The 24,560-nt window shown below is 34.4% G+C and overlaps 1 protein-coding gene across 1 annotated transcript in view; it reads left to right on the top strand.

Moving 5' to 3' along the window:
- Positions 1-24,560, top strand: part of EPHA6 (EPH receptor A6) — an 863,031-nt gene that overhangs the window by 126,511 nt on the left and 711,960 nt on the right. The window contains exon 3 of the mRNA XM_032630346.1: positions 14,108-14,771. Within this exon, the coding sequence (XP_032486237.1) occupies positions 14,108-14,771 (664 nt within the window). The remainder of the gene's footprint in view (positions 1-14,107; positions 14,772-24,560) is intronic.

The following is a 24,560-nucleotide window of genomic DNA, read 5'->3' as shown; positions in this document are numbered from 1 at the left end:
TAAGTTCCCTCTATGCCTACTTTCTGGAGGGTTTTTGTCACAAATGGGTGTTGAATTTTAATAAAAGCTTTTTGTGCATCTACTGAGATGATCATGTGGTTTTTCTCCTTCAGTCTGTTAATATGATTTATCACATTGATTTGCATATATTGAAGAATCCTTGCGTCTCTGGGATAAACCCCATTTGACCATGGTGTATGATACTTTTAATGTGTTAGGTTCTCTTTGCTAGTGTTCTGTTGAGGATTTTTGCATCTATATTCATCAGTGATATTGGCCCATAGTTTTTTTGTGGCATCTTTGTCTGGTTTTTGTATGAGGGTGACGGTGGCCTCATAGAACGAGTTTGGAAGTGTTCCTCCCTCTGCTATATTTTGGAAGAGTTTGAGAAGGATAGATTTTAGCTCTTCTCTAAGTGCTTGATAGAATTCGCCTATGAAGCCATCTGGTCCTGGGCTTTTGTTTGTTGGAAGATTTTTAATCACATTTTCAATTTCAGTGCTTGTGATTGGTCTCTTTATATTTTCTATTTCTTCGTGGTTCAGTCTCAGAAGGTTGTGCTTTTCTAAGAATTTGTCCATTTCTTCCAGTTGTCCATTTGGTTGGCACATAGTTGCTTGTAGTAATCTGTCATGATCCTTTGTATTTCTGCAGTGTCAGTTGTTACTTCTCCTTTTTCATTTCTAATTCTATTGATCTGAGTCTTCTCCCTTTTTTTCTTGATGAGTCTGGCTAATGGTTTATCAATTTTGTTTATATTATCAAAGAACCAGCTTCTAGTTTTAACAATCTTTGCCATCATTTCTTTTTCATTTCTTTCTGATCTGATCTTTATGATTTCTTTCCTTCTTCCAACTGTGGGATTTTTTTTTTTCTTCTTTCTCTGCTTGATTTAGGTGTAAGGTTAGGTTGTTTATATGAGATGTTTCTTGTTTCTCGAGGTAGGATTGTATTGCTATAAACGTCCCTCTTAGAACTGCTTTTGCTGCATCCCATAGGTTTTGGGTTGTCGTGTTTTCATGGTTATTTGTTTCTAGGTATTTTTTGATTTCCTGTTTGATTTCTTCCGTGATCTCTTGGTTATTCAGTAGTGTATTGTTTAGCCTCCATGTGTTTGTATGTATTTTTTACAGATTTTTTCCTGTAATTGATATCTAGTCTCATAGTGTTGTAATCAGAAAAGATACTTGATATGATTTCAGTTGTCTTAAGTTAACCAGGGCTTGATTTGTGACCTAAGAGATGATCTATCCTGGAGAATGTCCCATGAGCACTTGAGAGGAAAGTGCAATCTGCTGTTTTTGGATGGAATGTCCTATAAATATCAATTAAGTCCATCTTGTTTAGTGTGTCATTTAAAGCTTGTGTTTCCTTATTTATTTTCATTTTGGATGATCTGTCCATTGGTGTAAGTGGGGTGTTAAAGTCCCCCACTTACTGTGTTACTGTCGATTTCCCCTTTTATGGCTGTTAGTATTTACCTTATATATTGAGGTGCTCCTATGGTGGGTGCATAAGTATTTACAATTGTTATATCTTCTTGGATTAATCCCTTTATCATTGTGTAGTGTCTTCCTTTGTCTCTTGTAATAGTCTTTATTTTGACGTCTATTTTGTCTGATGTGAGAATTGCTACTTTAGCTTTCTTTTGATTTCCATTTGCATGGAATATGTTTTTCCATCTCCTCACTTTCAGTCTGTATGTGTCCCTAAGTCTGAAGTGGGTCTCTTGTAGACAGCATATATACAGGTCTTGTTTTTGTATCGTTTCAGCCAGTCTTTGTCTTTTGGTTGGAGCATTTAATCCTTTTACATTTAAGGTAGCTGTTGAAAAGTGTGTTCCTATTACCATTTTCTTAATTGTTTTGTGTTTGTTATTGTAAGTCTTTTCCTTCTCTTGTGTTTCCTGCCTAGAGAAGTTCCTTTAGCATTTGTTGCAGAGCTGGTTTGATGGTGCTGAATTCTCTTAGCTTTTGCTAGTCTGTAAAGGTTTTAATTTCTCCATCAAATTTGAATGAGATCATTGCTGGGTAGAGTAATCTTGGTTGTAGGTTTTTCCTTTCATCACTTTAAATATGTCTTGCCACTCCCTTCTGGCTTGCCAAGTTTCGTCTGAAAAATCAACTGTTAACCTTATGGGGATTCCCTTGTATGTTAATTGTTGTCTTTCCCTTGCTGCTTTTAATATTTTTTCTTGGTATTTAATTTCTGATAGTTTGATTAACATATGTTCTGGCGTGTTTCTCCTTGGATTTATCCTTTATGGAAGTCTTTGTGCTCCCTGGACTTGATTTACTATTTCCTTACCCATATTAGGGAATTTTTCAACTATAATCTCTTCAAATATTTTCTCAGTCCCTTTTTTTTCCTCTTATTCTTCTGGGACCCCTATAATTGGAATGTTGTTGCGTTTAATGTTGTCCAGGAGGTCTCTGAGATTTTCCTAAATTCTTTTGATTCTTTTTTCTTTATTCTGCTCTTTGGTAGTTATTTCCACTATTTTATCTTCCAGGTCACTTATCCATTCTTCTGCCTCAGTTATTCTGCTATTGATTCCTTCTAGAGAATTTTTAATTTTATTTATTGTCTTGTTTGTCATTTTTTGTTTGCTCTTTTGTTCTTCTAGGTCCTTGTTAAATGTTTCTTGTATTTTCTCCATTCTATTTCCAAGATTTTGGATCATCTTTACTATCATTACTCTGAATTCTTTTTCAGGTAGACTGCCTATTTCCTCTTCATTTGATTGGTCTGGTGGGTTTTTACCTTGCTCAGTCATCTCCTTCATCTGCTGTGTATTTCTCTGTCTTCTCATTTTGCTTAACTTACTGTTTGGTGTCTCCTTTTTGCAGGCTACAGGTTTGTAGTTCCTGTTGTTTTTGGTGTCTGTCCCCAGTGGCTAAGGTTGGTTCAGTGGGCTGTTTAGGCTTCCTGGTGGAAGGGACTGGTGCCTGTGTTCTGGTGGATGAGACTGGATCTTGTCTTTCTGCGGGGCACGACCATGTCCAATGGTTTGTTTGGGGGTGTCTGTGAACTTATTATGATTTTAGGCAGCCTTTCTGCTAATGGGTGGGTTTGTGTTCCTGTCTTGCTAGTTGTTTGGCATAGGGTGTCTAGCTCTGTAGCTTGCTGGTCGTTGAGTGGAGCTGCTTCTTAGCATTGAGATGGAGATCTCTGGGAGAGCTTTCAGCATTTGATATTACATGTGGCCGTGAGGTCTCTGGTGGACCAATGTCCTGAACTCAGCTCTCCCACCTCAGTGGCTCAGGCCTCATGCCTGGCCAGAGCACCAAGACCCTGTCAGCCCCTTGGCTCAGAAGAAAAGGGAGAAAAAAAGAAAAGAAAGAAAGAAAAATAAATAAAATAATTAAAATAGAAAACAATTATTAAAAATAAAAAAATTAAAAAGTAATAAAAAAAAGAAAGAAAGAAGATAGCAACCAAACCAAAAACAGAGCCACCAGTGATAACAAGTGCTAAAAACTATATTAAAAAAAAAAAAAGGACAGTCAGAACCCCAGGACAAATGGCAAAAATAAAATAAAGCTATACAGACAAAATCACACAAAGAAGTATACACATACACACTCACAAAAAGAGATAAAGGAAAAAAATATATATATTATAAAATAAAAGGAAGAGAGCAACCAAATCAATAAACAAATCTACCAATGATAATAAACTCTAAATACTAAACTAAGATAAACATAAAACCAGAAACAAATGGGATACAGAAAGCAAACCCCAAGTCTACTGTTGCTCCCAAATCCACCATCTCAATTTTTGGATGATTCGTTGTCTATTCAGGTGTTCCACAGATGCAGGGTACATCTAGTTGACTGTGGAGATTTTATCCGCTGCTCCTGAGTCTGCTGGGAGAAGTTTCCCTTTCTCTTCTTTGTTCGCCCAGCTCCTGGGGTTCAGCTTGGGATTTGCCCCTGCCCCTGAGTGTTGGTCACCTCAGGGTGTCTTTTGGGGAGTCTGAGGTCTACTGCCAGCATTCAGTAGAGTTCTGTAGGAGTTGTTCCACATGTGGACGTGGTTTTGATGTATTTGTGTGGAAGAAGGTGATCTCCACGTCTTACTCCTCCACCATCTTGAAGTCGCCCCTCCAGCTATTTGCTTTTACAAAATAGGAACTAAACTCAAAATATTCCAACTCTTCCATCTCGTTATTGTTTATTATAATTTTTTATATTTTCATATGACTTAAAATACAATATATAAAACAATTCACTGTTGTATAGCATAGAAAAAACTCAGTAAAACAAAACTTACATACATGTGTTGAAAGGTAAACAGAGGCATATTAAAATTTCTAAGAATTTATTTGAGCTAATGAAGCCACATTCTTTCTTGGATGAGTCTCACTAAACTCAAAATATTCCAACTCTTCCATCTCGTTATTGTTTATTATAATTTTTTATATTTTCATATGACTTAAAATACAATATATAAAACAATTCACTGTTGTATAGCATAGAAAAAACTCAGTAAAACAAAACTTACATACATGTGTTGAAAGGTAAACAGAGGCATATTAAAATTTCTAAGAATTTATTTGAGCTAATGAAGCCACATTCTTTCTTGGATGAGTCTCATATCCAGTCACACCTCAGATTGGGACTTGAACCCATGATCCCTGACTTAGGAGGGGACTCAAACCCACGTCTTTTAATTGAAACTGCTCACCTGGTATCAGGACTTACTGAAGCTCAGGTTCTTTTGTCTCGTCACAGAAAGATTTCAGGGTGAGGCAAAATGATAGGCAAAGAGTGAGTTTATTAGCATAGGAAGCTTGTGAGAGATACAAGTGGGCAGGCAAGGGAGTGCAGCCCTGAGAGCAAAGAGGGCTACATTTTTATAATCAAAGAAAAAGTGGGTGGGGGGGGAAGACCCCCATCTTCATCATTCTTGGGTAGATGTCAAGGCTTACATCATTAGTTCCTCCTTTGACCCTATGTGGTTTAGCTGGAACTGTCATGGCGCTATTGAAATCATATGTATTTTAGCAGAAAGGTGATAACATATACTAAAAAATGGTTATTCATCTCAGGTTTTGGTATAATGTCCCCTTTCATCTAGTTTCTTTCCACTTTCCCCTATATTCCATCTTGGCTACATGCAGAAATGCTCTTCTTCAAGGACCATTAACTCCCTCGCTTCATGTAACAATATTCAGACCCCATATCTATTGTCTTGTGTTTTAACTATCAGGACTTGTGGCTTGAGTGTGCCTGGAACTTGAATGCACCTGGTCTTCCTTCAAGATAGAGTAGGTTATTGGATTCTTTTCTTGAGTGGTCATTAGCTTACAACAGTTTCCCAAACTCCCTTAAAATTTCCTTTCTGTCTTTAATCCCTATTGGGATTTTTAAACTAATTATTCTGCTCTATCCCTATCACTAACATTGATTTGAATCAGGCAGCATCAAACCAAAAGTGGTTAGGGTCACTCTACCAACAGGAGCTAGGGGAAAGGTGTTTTTTATACAGCAGACATAGAAGCAAAGCATGGAAATTATTTTATTGGCTATAGCTTAAGTGGGTACCTCATTTAAGTGGGAAAGTCTAGATGGCTGTTTGTGATTGGTTGTTCTTAGGATTTTATTTCCTAACCGTGGAGCATTTATAGGAATTTATTATAGCTTAGGTTTGGGTTTGCTTACACAAGCTGCCAAGGCATTAGAGCCATCTCAGTCTAATAGCCTTCTTGTTTAATTACTTTAATACATGCTTCTGTAGGGTAGAATATCTTGTGAACTGTATCTGCTTTTATGGCTGGTTAAGTAGAACAGAGAACTTCTTCTATCTATTAGTTATTTTATGAGTCTGTTTCTTTGGATCAAGGAGAAGATTACATGTGATGAATAGAAAAGCTCTGTCTTTTGGAGTGTCTTGCTCAATGAAAGCTTTTGATTAAGCAAGAATCAGTTGTCTTCCAAAGGGTTGACAGGAAGAATGTGTCATGAACCATATAGCTGTTTGTTCTAAGAATGTACATGTTGGATAATGGTATGGTAAAGTTACTGTGGCCACAGGAGGAAACAAGAATTACACTTGGAAAGGAGAAGTCTGTTATACGCACAGGATACAGGAAGGAGGTCATCAAGGCCATGCAGGGCCACAGGGGAAGCAATCGGTTTTGGTCAAGTGACAGAAGACAGGAGTGAGGGGAAAGTCTGAGCCAGAGCCCTTATTGGGGTTTCTGTGGGAAACGCAAGGCAGGGCCCAGTAAACAGCTTAGGATTGGCTAGTTTGAATAATTCCTTCAGGCTTTGGGCTATAGGTTTGGTCTCTAGTTACCTGGTACCTGCCCCTGGGTTTAAGACAGAAGAAATACTGGCTTGGTGTGTGAGAGTTAGGTAAGGAAGTAGTTGGGCCTATAGACTCCGGTTTGGTTGGTTTGCCTATGAAAGATAAGCTCTAGTCCCAGAGCCTTTTGGTATCTCTAAGAATTTGCTAGCCCTGGGAGAGACAATCTCCCCTAGGCCAACAAGTCACCAGTAAAACATCATGAAATACAGAAAATGAAGTTTAGAAGGCCTGGTTCTAATCCTTGGCCCATGCAATTCCTGGGTATTGAATTCCTTATCAGTAATGTGAAAATGAAAATATCTGTCTCACTTTATTGGACTGATGAGGACCAAATAAGTTAACATTTGTGAAAAAGCTTTGATGGTATAAATTCAGTATACAAATAGTTGCCCTCAGGAATCATTATATCCAAGGTGCTCTTGAAGTTTACAAAAGAAAGAACCCTTTGGTGTACAACTGATTCTTGTTTAACCAAACCATGTACATCTAAATATTTCACAACTGGAGAATAAGTATGTGTTTGGTTTTGTTTTAAATAGGGGCGAAAACTTTTACCCACTAAATATATGTAGTACAGGACTGTGCTGCCAAAAATTATATGCATATAGATTAGTGTTATACATTATTTTTTCTATACACTCTTCTCCCTCTGCCTTATTGAATCTTGTAATTCTTTAAGGTTAAAGTCCAGTCTCTCCATCTTGGCCAAACCTGCCAAACCACCCTCATTCACTAGTGTTGCTATCCTTTGGACACTTACTCTATTTACTATATATACTGTTTATTTGTTTCTTATATTCAGTTCTGTGCTGTCAATTATGTTTTCATAATTTATTACCTTAAAATATTATAATAAGTCCAGTAAGAGCAAGCAATTCTTGTATCTAATTTCTTCATTCCTTGTATGGAATTTAATATATACTGTAAACTCACTAAATATTGTTTTTTGCTTATTAATACATGATCTGTAGGATCAATGGAGAACTTTAGGAGGCAAAAGAGTTTTGAGGCAAATGTTTACATTAACTACCCAATAACGAAGCAGAACATAAAAGTTTTTTATAATATTTAACTCTCTTTGATATTAAAGAGTAATTATAGTACCTTACACCCCAAATCAGATTTTTTAACCTTTTTTTAAATTGAAGTATAGTTAATTTACAGTGTTTTACAGCAAAGTGATTCTGTTATGTATATAATATACATATGTTTATATATGTATATATATATTCTTTTTCAGATTCTTTTCCATTGTAGGTTATTATAAGATATTGAATATAGTTCCCTGTGCTGTACAGTATGTCATTGTTGTTTATATATTTTATATATAGTAGTGTGTATCTGTTAATCCCAGACTCCTTATTTATCCCTCCCCTGCCCAGCTTTCCCCTTTGGTAACCATAAGTTTGTTTTCTATGTCTGTGAGTCTGTTTCTGTTTTGTAAATAAGTTCATTTGTATCATTTTTTTTTTTAGATTCCACAAATAATTGGTATCATATGATATTTGTCTTTCTCTGTTTGACTTACTTCACTTACTGTGATAATCTCTAGGTCCATCTGTGTTGCTGCAGATGGCATTATTTCATTCTTTTTTTATAGCTGAGCAATATTCCAGTATATATATGTGCCACAACTTCTTGATCCATTCCTCTGTCAATAGACATTTAGGTTGCTTCCATGTCTTAGCTATTGTAAACAGCAGACATAGCTTCCATGTCTGCTATGAACATTGGGGTGCATGTATCTTTTCCAACTAGAGTTTTCTCTGATATGCCTAGGAGTGGAATTGTAGGATCATTTGATAACTCTATTTTTAGTCTTAAGAAACCTCAATACTGTCCTCCATAGTGGCTGCACAAATTTACATTCCCACCAACAGTGTAGGGGGGTTCCCTTTTCTCCACACCCTCTCCAGCATTTATTATTTGTAGACTTTTTAATGATGACCATACTGACCGAAGTGAGGTGATACCTCATTGTAGTTTTGATTTACATTTCTCTAATAATTAGCGATATTGTGCATCTTTTCATGTACCTGTTGGCCATCTGTATGTATTCTTTGGAGAAGTGTCTGTTTGGTCTTCTGCCCATTTTTTGATTGGATTGTTTAATTTTTTGATATTAAGCTTTTTGTATATTTTGGAAATTGAGCCGTTGTCAGTTGCAGATATTTTCTCCCAGTCTCTAGGTAGTCTTTTTGTTTTGTTCATGGTTTCCTTTGCTATGCAAAGGTTTTAAGTTTAATTAGGTCCTATTTGGTATTTTTGGTTTTTATTTTCATCACTCTAGGAGATGGATCCAAAAAAATATTTCTGCAATTTATGTCAAAGAGTGTTCTGACTATGTTTTCCTCTAGGAGTTTTATAGTATCCAGTCTTTCATTTATGTCTTTAATCCATTTTGAGTTTATTTTTGTATATGGTGTTAAAGAATCTCTAATTTCATTCTTTTACATGTAGCTGTCCAGTTTTCCCAGCACCACTTATTGAAGAGACTGTCTTTTTTCCATTGTATATTCTTGCCTCCTTTATCACAGATTAATTGACCATAAGTGTCTGGGTTTATTTCTGGGCTTTTTATCCTGTTCCATTGATCTATATTTCTGTTTTTGTGTCAGTACCATGCTGTTTTATTTACTGAAGCTTTTAGTCTAAAGTCAGGGAGCATGACTCTTCCAACTTCGTTCTTCTTTCTCAAGACTGTTTTGGCTATTTGGGGTCTATTTTGTTTCCATACAAATTTAAACATTTTTGTTCTAGTTCTGTGAAAAATGCCATTGGTAATGTGATAGAGATTATATTGAATCTGTAGATTGCCTGGGGTAGTATGGTCATTTTAACAATATTGATTCTTCTAATCCAAGAACACGGTATATCTTTCCATCTGTTTCTGTTGTCTTCAATTTCTTTCATCAGTGTTTTATAGTTTTCAGAGTAATGGTCTTTTGCCTCCTTAGGTAGGTTTATTCCTAGGTATTTTATTCTGTTTGATGTGATGGTAAATGGGATTGTTGCATTAATTTCTCTTTCTGATATTTTATTGTTAGTGTATAGAAATGCAACAGATTTCTGTGTATTAATTTTGTATCCTGCAGCTTAACTGAATTCATTGATTAACTCTAGTAGTTTTCTGGTAGTGTCTTTAGGATTTTCTATGTATAGAATCATGTCATCTGCAAATATTGACAGTTTTACTTCTTCTTTTCCCATTTGGATTCCTTTTCTTTCTTTTTCTTCTCTGATTGCTGTGGCTTGGACTTCCAAAACTACGTTGAATAAAAGTGGTGAGAGTGGGAATCTTTGTCTTCTTCCTGATCTTAGAGGAAATGCTTTCAACTTTTCACCATTGAGTATGATATTAGCTGTGGGTTTGACATGTATGGCCTTTATTATGAAGAAATACCTTCCCTCTATGCCCACTTTCTGAAGAGCTTTTACCAAAAATGGATGTTGAATTTTATCAAAAGCTTTTTCTGCATCTATAGATGATCATACATTTTAAAATATTTATTTATTTATTTATTTGGCTGCACCGGGTCTTAGTTGTGGCATGCGGGATCTTCGTTGCCATGTGCAAGATCTTCGCTGTGGCGTGTAGGATCTTCAGTTGCAGCATGCAGGATTTTTTTTTAAGTTGTGGCATGTGGGATCTTAAGTTGTGTCATGTGAACTTTTGGTTGTGGCATGTGGGATCTAGTTCCCTGACCAGGGATCAAACCTGGGCCCCCTGCATCGGGAGCCTGGAGTTGTAGCCACTGGACCACCAGGGAAGTCCCAAGATGATCATATGATTTTTATCTTTCAATTTGTTAATGTGGTGTATCACATTGATTGATTTGTGGATATTAAAAAATCCTTGCATCCTGGGATAAATCCCACTTAATCATGTTATATGATCCTTTTAATATATTGTTCGATTTGGTATGCTAGTATTTTGTTGAAGATTTTTGCATCTGTGTTCATCAGTGGTATTGGCCTGTAATTTTCTTTTTTTGTGATATCTTTGTCTGGTTTTGGTGTCGGGGTGATGGTGGCCTCATAGAATGAGTTCAGAAGTATTCCTTCCTCTGCAGTTTTTTGGAATAGTTTCAGAAGTATAGGTGTTAACTCTTTTCTAAATGTTTGGTAAAATTCACCTGTGAAGCCACCTGGTCCTGGACTTCTGTTTATTGGGAGTTTTAAAATTACCTATTCAATTTCAGTATTGGTAATTAGTCTGTTCATATTTTCTATTACTTCCTGGTTTGGTCTTGGGAGATTGTACCTTTCTTTAGACTTGGGAATGGAAGATGTTACACTATTCCTAGAGCTTTAGATGGCCGTCCCCATTCATTTCTCTAGCTACAACCTTCTTTGTGAAGCAATGACCTTGAGCAATAGGTAATATGCTACTTAGATCCTATGCTTTCCTTCTGTACCACACGGTAGGTAAGACCCCTGAATTCCCTGCTCAGATGGCTTCAAATCTCCTTTCAAGAACTTTAAGGCTTCTTGTTGGGGGTCCATCCTCCAAAGGGTGAACTGTGCTACTGGTATGCTCAACCTAGGTTGAATAGAGGACCAGAGTTGGCATCTTTTTGTAGCAGAGGAGGGACACAGCTGGGACATGAAGACTGGGATGCTCATATATGTGCTTATGTGAAGTCCTTCATGGTATGGGATTTACCTAGCATCAGGGAAGAAATAGAAATGGGGTTGACTAAGGTTAGGAGTTGGCTCTGGATGGACTACCACATGCTGGCATGAAATTCTGAGAAGTCCAAATATTTTAAATTTGAACCTGGCCTTCCAGTATCTTTCTAAAGTAGGCAAATGGAACATACTTAGAGTTTAATCTTCTTTGAAGAATGATTTATCATTTAAAAATATTTAGACATTTGGTATGTGAGCTCTATACTTCCATTCTTTTCTTGGACCCCACATTTTTAGAGGCTCTATTTATTTTAATACTTGGAAATTGTAACTAAATATTATGTAACTGTATAAATACAAATATAACTTTGTGTAAATGTAGTGTTTTCAAAGGATACATTATGATTTAAATATGATAGCATTTTTATATCTACTAATGACAATATATTTTTAGTAAATTTCCTAGCCTTTTAGATCTTATAACAATCTTGAATTTATTTATACTCTTATTTTAGTGAATCATATTCAAATTTAAAAATCTAATTTAAATTACTTTCAGTATTCTTGGATAAGATTAAATTTAGCAGTTGATACCTTTTGGCTATTTTGGTATCTGAATCTCATTCTGATTTCTTTCTTTCCTTTTTTTTTTTGATTATGAGAGAAGAAACACTGTTGTTTCTCAAACATCATTAATTTAACATAGAAAATAATTTACCATTTTGTTAAACATCCTTATGTAGTGCTTTGAAAAGAACCACATTTCTCATTATTTGCATATATTTTGTTATTTCCTTATCTCTTGGTTCAGATTAGTCCTGATTCAGTGTATGCGTGTCATATTCTTCTCATTCCTGATCTTTCTTTCCATCTAAACATTTTTTCCAAACCCAACATATTTTTAAATAAAGATATGTAATGATTTCAGAACTTTTTTTTCTGTCACAGATGTAATTTTTCACATTTATTTAATCTCATATTTTAGGAGAATTGATTGTTTGATGAGAGTTGTTAATACTTTTTATTAATATGAAGTGATGTAGTCTGAAGATGTTAAAATGTAATTATTCAAACAGAATTTATTGACAGTGTATCTCTATACTCCTATATGGGAGAGTAGAGGGTGCAGTGTAGACAATAGTAATTACATGCATTCCCGGAGGAATAAAATCAATTCTGATTAGAAATTTATCTGAAATAAGAATAATCACTGGATAAGTATCTTAGAGGCTCTTCAATGGGAAAAATGCTTAGAATTTTGGACAGTTATTTTGACAGTTCTCAGATTTTATTAGTTGTATCTTGTCTTACTATTTATATTCTGAATGGTTAGCTTACCATTTTAAATGAGCTCTGATAGTTCTGGTTTGCCTTTAAATTTACATGTAAGAGTCATATAAGACCTGTAATATTGTTAGTATGAAAGGTATTTAGATGGGTAATTTTATGTGCCTCTGTGAGATTTTTGAATCACCCCTGATAAACAGTGGGTGTGTTTTGTAAAATTGTATCCACAGTTCTAAAGGAACTCATTGTTTCTTCTGGAAAATACCTTCTGAATTTCAAGCAAGCAACTTACAAATGAAATTTTAGATACAGAATTGTTTTTAAGTTTGCTTGATGGATAATATAAATTGTTTATTTGTGGAAATTTAAAGTAGATAATTGAAAGTATTAGTGTTTCAACAATCCAATGGACTGAGGAAAGAAGCCATTCTGTTAGAAACTATATTAATTGAAATTCCACCGGTCTCGATTAATTAACTCTCTACAGTCAAATAAAATAAGAAACTGCAAACTGGATGAGTTAAATAAGCTTATTATAAATCACTGAAGTGTGGTATCAAGAAATGGAACACATTCACTATAGAAAACAGTTTATCATTTCTACTGTATTTTAATAGAAATGAGAAATTATGATGACCAGGTATGTTTTTCCAAAAGACTGTAAAGTTACCAGAATGTGTTTTTGTTTATTGAAAATTATTATAACTTTTATTATACAAATAAAATATACTTACAATCTAAATTTGTAATATAGAAGTATGCAGTGTTAGATGTATAAATAATGCCAATGCCAATTAATTTCAATGTACTCAAGCATTTTTACTAAAATTAAAAAAAAGGTAAGTTTTTTCTATTCATATAGGTGGCAGAATGCTTGTATGTAAACATGCAGAAGTGAAGAAAATCCAATGATCTAGCTCAGAGTAAAAGCCAAAGTGTTTCCAATGCTTACAAAGGCTTTTTGCACCTTCTTTGCCTCTCTGTTTAGTGCACGTTCAACCTGTTCCTAAAACATACCTATACCCTCCTGCCTCAGGGATTGGTACTTACTCTTTCCTCTTCACTGCCTCACTTCTAAGACGTTACTTAAATGTCACAACCTCAGTAAGGCCTTCTCTGGTCATACTATTTAAATTTTCAACCCTCTTCCCCATTTCTCAGCCTTATTTTTTCCCATTGTACTTTCTACCATATTTTTCAGTTGACTCATTTACAGTTTTTATTGTGACTCCTCACTCTAAGTAAGATCCATGAAGGCAGGGAGTTTTTGTTCAGCTAGTGCACTGCTGTATTCCTAGTGTCCAGAATAGTGCCTGATAAATATTTCTTGAATAAATCTAAAGCTTTCTCTATGTCTATTTTCTATCAAAATACACATGTAAATATTTAATTGAATACTGATGAGTATACCTCAATTTGTGGCAAATTGGATATGAAGACAAATGGGTAACTAGAGTACATTTGTCATTGGTCTAGTTATTTGATCACATAATAGATGCTATTATAGGTTGTTTATAGAGTACTAGAAACCATTTAAAGTTCTTTACATATATTAACTAATTTATGCCTCACAACAATCCTATGAAACAGGTGCTCTTATCAGCTCCATTTTATAGTTGAGGAAACTAGAGATTAAAGTATCCCTTGATGTTGCAACTAACATGTAAGAAGGTAAGATTCATACCAGGACAGCTGGTATGTTCAGAACCTATTGTCTTAATGAAAGGCTCCTGGTTAAAATCCTGCACCATTGTTGCTTTGCTTTATTTGTATACTTTTTATTCATTTTTCTTTCAGTAAAACAGAAAATTTTTGAAGTAATCATATATGTTCGTGGTTTCATAATCATTTATTTTATTTTTGCTTTTTGCAGTGGGATGCCATCACTGAAATGGATGAACACAATAGGCCCATTCACACATACCAGGTATGTAATGTGATGGAACCAAACCAAAACAACTGGCTTCGTACAAACTGGATCTCCCGTGATGCAGCCCAGAAAATTTATGTGGAAATGAAGTTCACACTGAGGGATTGTAACAGCATCCCATGGGTCTTGGGGACTTGCAAAGAAACATTTAATCTATATTATGTGGAATCAGATGAGTCCCATGGAATTAAATTCAAGCCAAGCCAGTATACAAAGATTGACACAATTGCTGCTGATGAAAGTTTTACCCAGATGGATTTGGGTGATCGCATCCTCAAACTCAACACTGAAATTCGTGAGGTGGGGCCTGTAGAAAGGAAGGGATTTTATCTGGCTTTTCAAGACATTGGGGCATGCATTGCCCTAGTTTCAGTCCGTGTTTTCTACAAAAAGTGCCCCTTTACTGTTCGTAATCTGGCCATGTTTCCAGACACTATCCCAAGGGTTGATTCTTCCTCCTTGGTTGAAGTAAGGGGCTCTTGTGTGAAGAGTGCAGAAGAGCGTGACACTCCTAAACTGTATTGTGGAGCTGATGGAGATTGGCTGGTTCCTCTTGGAAGGTGTATCTGCAGTACAGGATATGAAGAAATTGAAGGTTCTTGCCACGGTAAGAAAGAAATATTTAAATAATTATTCATGCATTCAAATGATAGTTTTTTAAAGGTAAATTGGCTGTATATTTATTTTCAAATAATACATTTTCAAATACTATTCCTGGAAGAATTAATTGTGGAAGAAATTAACTCATATTAACTATAAGATAATTTCTGATTTTTTTTCCTCCTGGGAATGGTGTATGAAAATGTAAAATAAATTATATACCATGACAAGTGTTCTTCCATATTGCCTTCAGTAGAATAGTTGCTGTATGAATTGCTATATTTACCTGATTTTTATAAAGGAAAGCAACATCAATAGCAGCAACAAAAAGCAAAAGGGATCAAAGCAGGCATTTGCTTAACTTTTATGTTTTGGTGGTCTATAGAGAATATGACATTTAAAGACAGTTTGAAAACAATTCTTTCTTTCATGTTGAATTGTAATAATTGAATAGTACCTAGGTAAGCTGAAATTATATTTAAATAAATGAGGAATTCATATGTTTGCATATGAATCATACATATGTTTAAAAATATATAGGATAGTTTATAGGAATGTTATGTGTTTGGTGATTGAGTACTGAGTATATCAGAAATTAATTTATCCTTTGCTACTATTAAATACAATTTCCTACCATATAACACATTAGCTTTTTTTGTTTAAATAGCAGTACTTGTGCAAGATTGAATTGTTAGGAAGTATGAACACAGTGCAATGCTGATTAAGTTTAAAGCCATACCTTTCATGTAGTTATGATATGAAATATCTGCAGTTTTCAAGATAAAACAGTTTTTTTATTTGAATCATTTTATGAAGGCTTATTAATCTAATAAATATATACACTTAAAATTTTTTGCATATCCCCTGATAAAGATAATTTATATCAATTATGTTTGGATTTAGGACTCATAATCAAAACACAAATAAAGAAATAAAATTAATGCTTGGTAAATAATAACATAGTAGAGATCTTTTCCTCTCAATGGTAAATTATTTATAGTTTTTTTTCTACAGCACCATACTGAATTTACTTACTTTTTTGGTGATGTTCGGTGGTATGTTGCCACCCATTAAAAGGGATGAAAGTAAATGAGAAGAAAACATATTTGTTTCTATATAAGGGTCAGTGGTAATATATGTGAATTTTTAAACGTTTTATCTATTTATGAAACGCTTGGGTTCTTGAATGCTGAAAAAGTTCACTAAATCCACCGGTGATGATTATGTTTGGTTATTTGAAAGTACTGTTTGTATGAAAAGTCTGTAGTATATTTATTTAAAGTGTGAGCCAACTTTCCTTCACTATTCAATCATTAAAATATATTTCATTGAAATTTATATAGATTTAATTCAAAATTTTTATTCACCTGTAACATGGATTTAGAATAAAACAAAAATAAGTTATCAATATAAATGATCCTTTGAAGGGGCACTATAGAATATTTTACATTGGAAAATGCAACATGAATAATTTTTCAGTGAGATTAAGAAGGCAATAATAGCCAAGGATAAAACATATGACATATACTAACCATGTAGTTTTACCATATTTTATAGTAGGTAGATGCTGGATATTGGTAAAAATAATAAAGCTTTAAAATTATTTAAACAATAATTATCTAAGGATTTATATGATTAATTATTATTAAATATATTTTATGGCATTGATCACAGAATTAGAGGTAGTGACAATCATTGATGACTAGATGTTTTTTGCTTAATATGTCTGCTCTGTGAAATTTCATTCTTGTTTGCATGCCTGAAAATTCCTTCAGTTGTTGGCAAAGATGACTTTGGATATATGATAATTATCAGCTTATCTAGAGCTACTGCTAGACTCGTTCATTTTTATGGCTTGTTATCTTTATTATAATTTATTTGACTGCAGAAGTGAGAGAGTGGGTACAGTACAAATGTTCATCATCTTCTTCTAGCAGATGGCAGAAATTGGAAGATTATACTTGGATTCTAAATCCATGGCTTACTAACTTCCTTATCCAAAAATAAATTAGTGGTTATAATCAATTAATGGTAAAGTATATGGAAAACTGTTACATGCAAACACATGTGCCTGGTTCCAATTGAATACAATGAATTGCTATTTACAAACAGAAAGGAAGTGGATGTGGAGACCTCATTTTTAGAGAAAGGTATCTTACACTATCACTAGTTTCCATTTTAAAGTATTTATTTGTGTTCTTGATTCTTCATATTGCCCCTTTCTATCCTCTGATAATAATTTTTTATCATGGATTCTGTTGCAGTCTGTCAACAATTTATCTCACAACCAAATCTCAGAATTACCTATAACCTACATGACAAATTAATTGAAATTTATGTGAATAAAGAATAGCTCAGGCAATAATGTGACCGTATGTTTATATATATAATGAGAAAAGAAAAAACATGTATATCATTTTCTTTTCTTCTGGCTTATTCTGTTAGAGCTTTTATTTTAGCTATTTTTTTGAGTACCTACTATCTGTTAATCATTTTGATAGATAGTAGAGATAAATAGAGGCATATGTTTCAATGATCTATTGCTATTGAGGTAAAATAACCCAAAACTTAATAACTTAAAGCCATAATAATTTATGATTTCTTAGGGCTCAGATGGGTAATTCTGCTTATTGTAGAATAAACAGAGGTCACTCATGTAGCTGAATTCAGCTGGGAGATTAACAGGGGTTGGAATGTCTAAGATGACCTCTTATATTCCAGGGCCTCTCTTTACATGGCCTTACATCATTAAAGAATCTGACACAAGCTTTTTTACAGTATAGTGGCTGGCATAGTGAGTATGCAGGGGGACTGCAAAAGGGGCTGAATGCCTGTAAGTATGTTTATAGGGAGCTGCCAGTGTAACAGTATACCACAGTCTTCTCTCTTAATTCCTGTGACTAATGTCCCTCCTTCATGCACAAAAGCCCACATCCTCCCAAAGATCTATTCCATTATGGCCTTGTGTTGAAGTCCAGAAGAGCTTCAGTGAAATCTCTTCTGGATATGAATAAAGCTTCATAGCTAAAGCTCTCCTTCATCTGGAGAATTAAAAACTAAACGAGATGTTATCGTTCCTCACACACACAACACACATGGGACAGGATTAGGAAAACTGTAAAAGATTCTCACATTCCTGAAGGCAGGGAACATAGCAATCACTGGTCCATTGTGATTCTGAAATCCAGCAAAGGTCATCAGAGTCCCTAATTATAGAGGCAAGGACTGTTCCTTGCTTGGAGCCCAGTTCTGCAACCTGGGATTAGTTCTCTGTGGCTCTTTGTCTTCATTACTCTTGACTTTGCCCTCTGAGTTATCCTCCTTAGTTATAAGAATTTCCATGTGGCCAGTTGCTAGTTTCACCATCTTTCAGGAAAACTTCATAATTTCAGGAAAACTTTCAGGAAAACTTCGTAATCACAGGTAGTATTTCTCACCAATCGTTGGTTGACCTTTCATTATCTCCAATAATAATTAATTTACTGCTCTTCCATCCTCCAGTCACAGCCTTCTTGCCACCCTTCCAGCCTCCACAGTTTTTTCATTACTAAAGCAAATGCCACATGTTTTAGCTTTTTGTTAAAACAGTATCCTTTATCCTGTATAAGTTATTTGCTTACAATCTGGAAATATGGACTGGGTTCAGTTGGCTGGTTCTTCTGCTTGTTTTATCTGGGTCACTCAATGCCACTGCAGTTATTTGGAGGTTTAACAAGGCTGGACATCTAACATGGCTTCACTCACATGTCTGATACTTCATCGAGATGTTTGAGGCCCTAAAGTTGCTTATTGTGTAAATCCTGATAGCAATTTTAATACATTTCATTTTAGGAAATTATTCTATTTTTTCTCTCTCTTCCATTAGAGCTAGTTAGTCATTGTGCCATTCAAGGGACTTCACAATTTGGCCTTGTCTTATTATTTTCTGACTTTGGCAAATTCTGTCTCCTGTTTTGTTTTTGTTACTTTTGAATAATCCAAGTATTTTTCATGTTTCTTGCTCTTTTTTTTTCATGTTTTATCTAGCTGCTTGGTGTCCCTTTCTTCTTCCTTTTCTGTGGTGGAATTTTATTCATCCTTTAGGGTCTAGCACAAATATATATATCACATATATATAGCACATATATCTGTATCTTCACAAAGTTAATGTCTCTGTCATCTGTGCTATAATTTGTTCTAATTATTTATGTGCCTGTTTTACCAGGGCTGTCAGATAAAAGAGATATATTTAAAAATCATTTGTGTAATGAAAGGTAAGGAATTTATTGATGTGAATGATAAGTAGTACCAGGTTCTACTGAATAGTTAAGAGGTAGAAGTTGTTGGTATACTGACAGAATGCTCTGTGTCTTCATATTTCTGTGAAATAGGAAAGTTTTCTTCAGGGAGGGTTGTGGTATTTTAGATCTGGAAAGCCTTTGAAAATATTTTTATCCCTCATTTTATGAATCAGGATTCTAAGTTATAGAGAACAGAATTTTATTCCCTGGGGCCACTTGGTAACTAATACTAGATTTATAACTAAAGCCTAGATAATTCTCAGTCTGGTCTTTGTGTGTCTTTCCTCCCTCCCTCCCTCCCTCCCTCCCTCCATGTCTCCTTCTCTCCTCCCCTTCTTCACTTCCTCCCTTCCTTTCTCTTTCTCTTTCATTTCTTTATTCCAAGCATCCATGCTCTCACCTTGATGCTTTAACTTTTCCTGCCTGCCAAACAGTACAGAGGAGCCCTTAGTTACTCATTATTAATTAATCCCTTTTTGCTCTGTGTTTATTTTGTGGAATCTGATACGGGCACTGTTAGAACAGTATCTACACATCCATTCTGAGATTCAGGCTACCGAGAATGATGGAAAAATATAGATTTATCTGGGACTTTGCTGTTAGACATGATAAATAGGAAAAATTATAGTGAGGTTTTAGGAATACTCATAATTTACTTGAGTACATTTGAGAACTGTTGGCCTGCTACATAACAAAGGTACAATAAGCTGGTTTAAAATAGAATAAATCTATATCTACCCATACTATCATATATAATGAATTGTGTATATTTATTTGCATTTAAATAATTTATTATCATGTTTTATCCTAAGAGTTATAATACTAAATGTTTCAACTTGTGATTCCCTTCTCTGTAATGTTAAGGTGTATCTAGATCCAAATTCTAGAAGCACAAAAAAGAGAGGCAATTTTATTCTTATTATTTTCGATCAGGTTTAAATAGACATAAACATTATATTAAGCAGATATGCTAAAATTTAAAACCAAACACAGTAATTTGAGTAACTCTACATTATAGGCAGTATTTTATACTTGCTCCGATATCTTATTTTTCATAACTTTTTATTTTATTTCATAGGTTCATAATTGAAACTGCCATACTTAGTCATATTGATGTTACAGATTTAATTTTTTTAATTGTCTTAATTTATTCCACTAAGGGCTTGAATATAAAATAGCACAGATTCATAAAACATTAATTTACATCAAATAGTGTTTCACTTCATATAACTAAGAATATCTTAACACTATGGAAGAAAATTGGAATCAATTAACATGGAAAATTGAATAATTTTTGTTGAGTTGTGAGTTCTGAAGTGACATGAATCCCTAATAAACTCCTGTTAGATATTAATTTAGAATAAATCTCATTTAGGTAGTAACACTTGTACTTAGAGATATTAGTTAGGGTTTGGTATTTCAGACCTGCTATGAATATATATGTATATTTATTGCAAAGGTATCTTCTTTAAGCCTTTAAGTATCACATGATATAATTTAACAAAATAACATCTTGCTATGAAAGTAAAGTTCTAAAACATAAAGAATATTTTATAACTTTTTCTCTTCCTAGAAACATGTTTTTATTTTCCCTCTAGCGCTGCTTAAAAATTCTGGAGGAAAGGATGGTGGCAATTCTTGGACCATTGCATTATTGTTCACAGAGGTGAATGGGATATGCAGGGCCTTTGGTGACATAGCTATCGATTTGATCTCCTGAAGAGTGTTGTTATTAAGGCTTCATGACTCTGTCCTCTGTTGCAATTCAGAAGCATTTATGCTCTGTGTTTATGATCTTCTGTCTAATCGTGTTATCAGAGATGATTGTGGAAGCAGAGAGCATAAAGAAATTTTGAAACACCAGGATTTGCTAGCATTAAATAAGGGGGCTTGAGGGTATGATGAAAAGCTGAAAGGTGAGATTGGGATCAGAAAAAGGGGAAGACTTATTGGCCCAAATAGTATTTTCACTTTCTAAAGGTTATCACAATGTAAATATAAACTCTTACAATATAACCTTCAATTCCAAATAAAGCTGCTTTATTGCATGAAGCAATTCCAGATTTTCATCTGGCTTGAGAAGAATATGAAATCAAGAGGCTTGAAGGAGTCTAAAAATAGAAGGTATTATTTCCAAACAAAACGTAATAAAGTTAAATAAGTACATTGTACTTTGTTCTTTGTCACAATTTTTAAAATAGGTTAAAACATAAACTGTCTTGAAATGATCATTCTTACTATATTATTTTGACCAAATTTTAACTTCAATTATAGTTCTCTTTTGCTGTCAGCCAACTTGAAAGCTATAAATCATATTTCTATAGGAGCTATGCTTAATTTAAAAAATCCTTTCTTAACACATATATCTCTAAGAGGGGATAAAATTATATAGTATCTCTCTTTTCTTTCCAACATGACACACCATGTCACCCCCTGAAATTACTACCTTTCTTGTGAACATTGTCTAGAGTTTTAGTTTGGCTTTTTAAAGAAACAAAATCAATGGTTTCATAAAGTCAGTACTTAGATACACCAAGATATATTAACAGATTTTGTACTTGATATTTTTTTCTATCATTATATCCTTTCTTCTGGGTTCATTATTCCATTTGCTGAAGTATATCCTTTGGTAGATCTTTTGGCAAGGTTCTATAATTTTAAGCCCTTTATTTAATGGATATCTAAAAATATTTTGTCCTCCCTTTTCAATGATTGTTTATTTGGGTATAGAATACTAAGTGACTATTACTTTTCCTCAACACTCTGAAAATATTATTCCCCTGTCCATAAGAATCTGTTGTTGCCAGTGACCTTCTGACAGTCTTAACTGTCATTATTTGGGAGATTACTTATAGGTTCCATATTTTTGGTCTTCAGTTACATTATTATGTAACTGCTATGGATTATTTTTTCCTGCTTCACTTCTCATTTTGTGTTTTAACCTGAAAGAGTGTGTGTGCGTGTGTTACTTTACTCTGTTTTGTATTTCTTGAATACCTATGAGATATTTGTTGAAGACTTTCAATATTATCCTCTTTGTCTCCAATATGTTTTTTTTTTTTTATTTTCAATCTCAGCTAATTTCCAGGTAATGAATTTTCACTTTGGCTACAGCTAGTTAAGAGATTACTTCATCCATTGAGGTTTTTTTTTTCATTCTCACTTGTTATTGTTTTATTTCTGCCTACTTTGTTTCATAATTTATTTTTCTTTTTTATGGATACTATTTTATTCTTTATGCATTTTAAAGTCACATTCAAATAAGTTTTGAAAGAAATTGAGTCTAAATATTTCTAAGCATTAGTGTCAGCATGTACTTTGGAGTTGTAACTTGTGTGCTAACTTGTTTTCTATGTCTTTTTTTTTTAATTTAGAGAGTTTATATTTGAACTAATCTTCTTCCCTAAGGCCTTATAAATAGAAAACTGTGGTGCCCTAAGAAATTTACCAAATAATTCATGTTAGTATTACTGGTTGACAGGAGTTCCACTCCATGCATTCAGGGATCTAGGACTTCTTGCATTTAGTGGGCCAGCCATCTCCTAGGGCCTTGTAGTTATATGTGTCCAGTTCAGAGGTTGTAAAAAGGGATTGGAGAAGGCACATGTGTTCCTTTACCAACTCAGATCTGAAGAGCCACATTAATTCCTCTCAAATACAGCACTGGGAACTGGTTATGTGACCACACCTAACTGCAAATAGGGGTGGGCTGTTGTTAAATGTTATCCCTGGCTCAATAGTCACTTTCCAGCAACAGTTCTTTATCATGGAAGAGGAAGCCCAATTTTTGTAGATACTTGGTTATCTCTGCAGTAGTCTGCCACTTCATCCACAAAGTGTACGTAATCATCCTCATGTATCTGTCAATACAAATTTTTCTCCATCAGGTTCAGATACGTTCTCTTGTCAGCTGGTGACCTACACATTAAATGACAAGCCATTTACCCTAACACAAAATATACAATGGTTGAAATAAGTAGAAAACTGCCATTAAGAAAGGAGGATAGGGCTTCCCTGGTGGCGCAGCGGTTGAGAGTCCGCCTGCCGATGCAGGGGACACGGGTTCGTGCCCTGGTCCGGGAAGATCCCACATGCCGCAGAGCGGCTGGCCCCGTGAGCCATGGCCGTTGAGCCTGCACGTCCGGAGCCTGTGCTCCGCAACAGGAGAGGCCACAACAGTGAGAGGCCCACGTACCACACACACACAAAAAAAATTAAAAATTAAAAAAAAAAAAAAAGAAAGGAGAATAATAGGAACTAGTGCTCCGTAGCAATGATGGGCAGGCATTGTGAAGAACCTCAACAGCAGTTGAGTTGATGGTCTTATCAGTCGTTCTCAATGGCCCTTAGCTATGCTATCTGTGAGCTTCTTATTATCCTGACAGTTTTTGAATTAGTTATTGGTGGCTGAATGGCTTTCATACCTGTTTTATGCTCATCTATTTTGGAGACTCCAGAGTCATTTCATAGTTACAGGGTCTTTTAGACCAGACTCATGATTTGTTGGCAGTAAGATTTCCTTAAAGTCATAGTAGCCTTTTAATCTATTTGTCAATTCCACGTCTCAGAAACTACACACAAAATCCACACGTGAAGTTTTTTCTTTGTGTATACACACACACACACACACACACACACACACACATGCCCTTCAATTAGGGTAATATTTAAAAGCTGAGAAGACAAAATTCCAAATTCTAGAGCTTTAACATATAGAAGTTCATTTTTAATTTCCATTACAGTCCAGGGTGTTCCTGGCTGTTGAGGGCTTTCCCTCATACAGAAAATAGGAGAATTATATTTTTTCCATCTATAGCTCCATTATCTCGTATGGCCTTGTAGTCATCTGTATCCAGTGAGAGAAAGAAGGAAAGCATATAAGGTACACATCTTCTTAGAAGCCTTGGCATAGAAATGACATATACATTTTACTCAAGTTGACACATTTGTAAAAATTATATAATCAGTACAGTCAAAGCTTCTTTGTGTAAGCTTTAATATTAAGCTACATCCAGTATAAATAATCAGGATTTTTTTGATCAACAGCCAAGCATTAGGCTATATATTAATGTTCCATCAAACCAGATATAAACTGAACTAATTATGCTAAATTAAACATTAGAATATAAGTTATTTCTATAAGTTTAAACCTTATTCTCTGTCCATAGAAATAAATAGGATTCAACTATTTGAAGAGGGGGTGATTATTTCCATGAATTATCCATAATAGCATAAAAGAACATTCAGAATAAACTTTCCAGTGGGATATTATGTAGTACATTGAAGATATAATGGCAGAATTTTACCAGAGGAGAAAAATATCTCACTTTTCATTTTATAGGAATAGAGTATACAAAATATTATATTTAATAAATCTGTATATAATTCAGGTTAAATTTTATTCTAAGCATCATAACAACTATATATAGTAAAATTATATCATGCGTGTTAAAATCTGAGAGTAATTTTGTTATACATTTTTTCATTATATGTTCAGAGCTAGCATTAGAACTACA

The sequence above is a fragment of the Phocoena sinus genome, chromosome 4 (genome assembly GCF_008692025.1).
Source record: "Phocoena sinus isolate mPhoSin1 chromosome 4, mPhoSin1.pri, whole genome shotgun sequence".
Taxonomy (NCBI): Eukaryota; Metazoa; Chordata; class Mammalia; order Artiodactyla; family Phocoenidae; genus Phocoena; species Phocoena sinus.
Note: the sequence above shows the minus strand (reverse complement) of the source record. Positions and strands in the feature narration are given on the sequence as shown.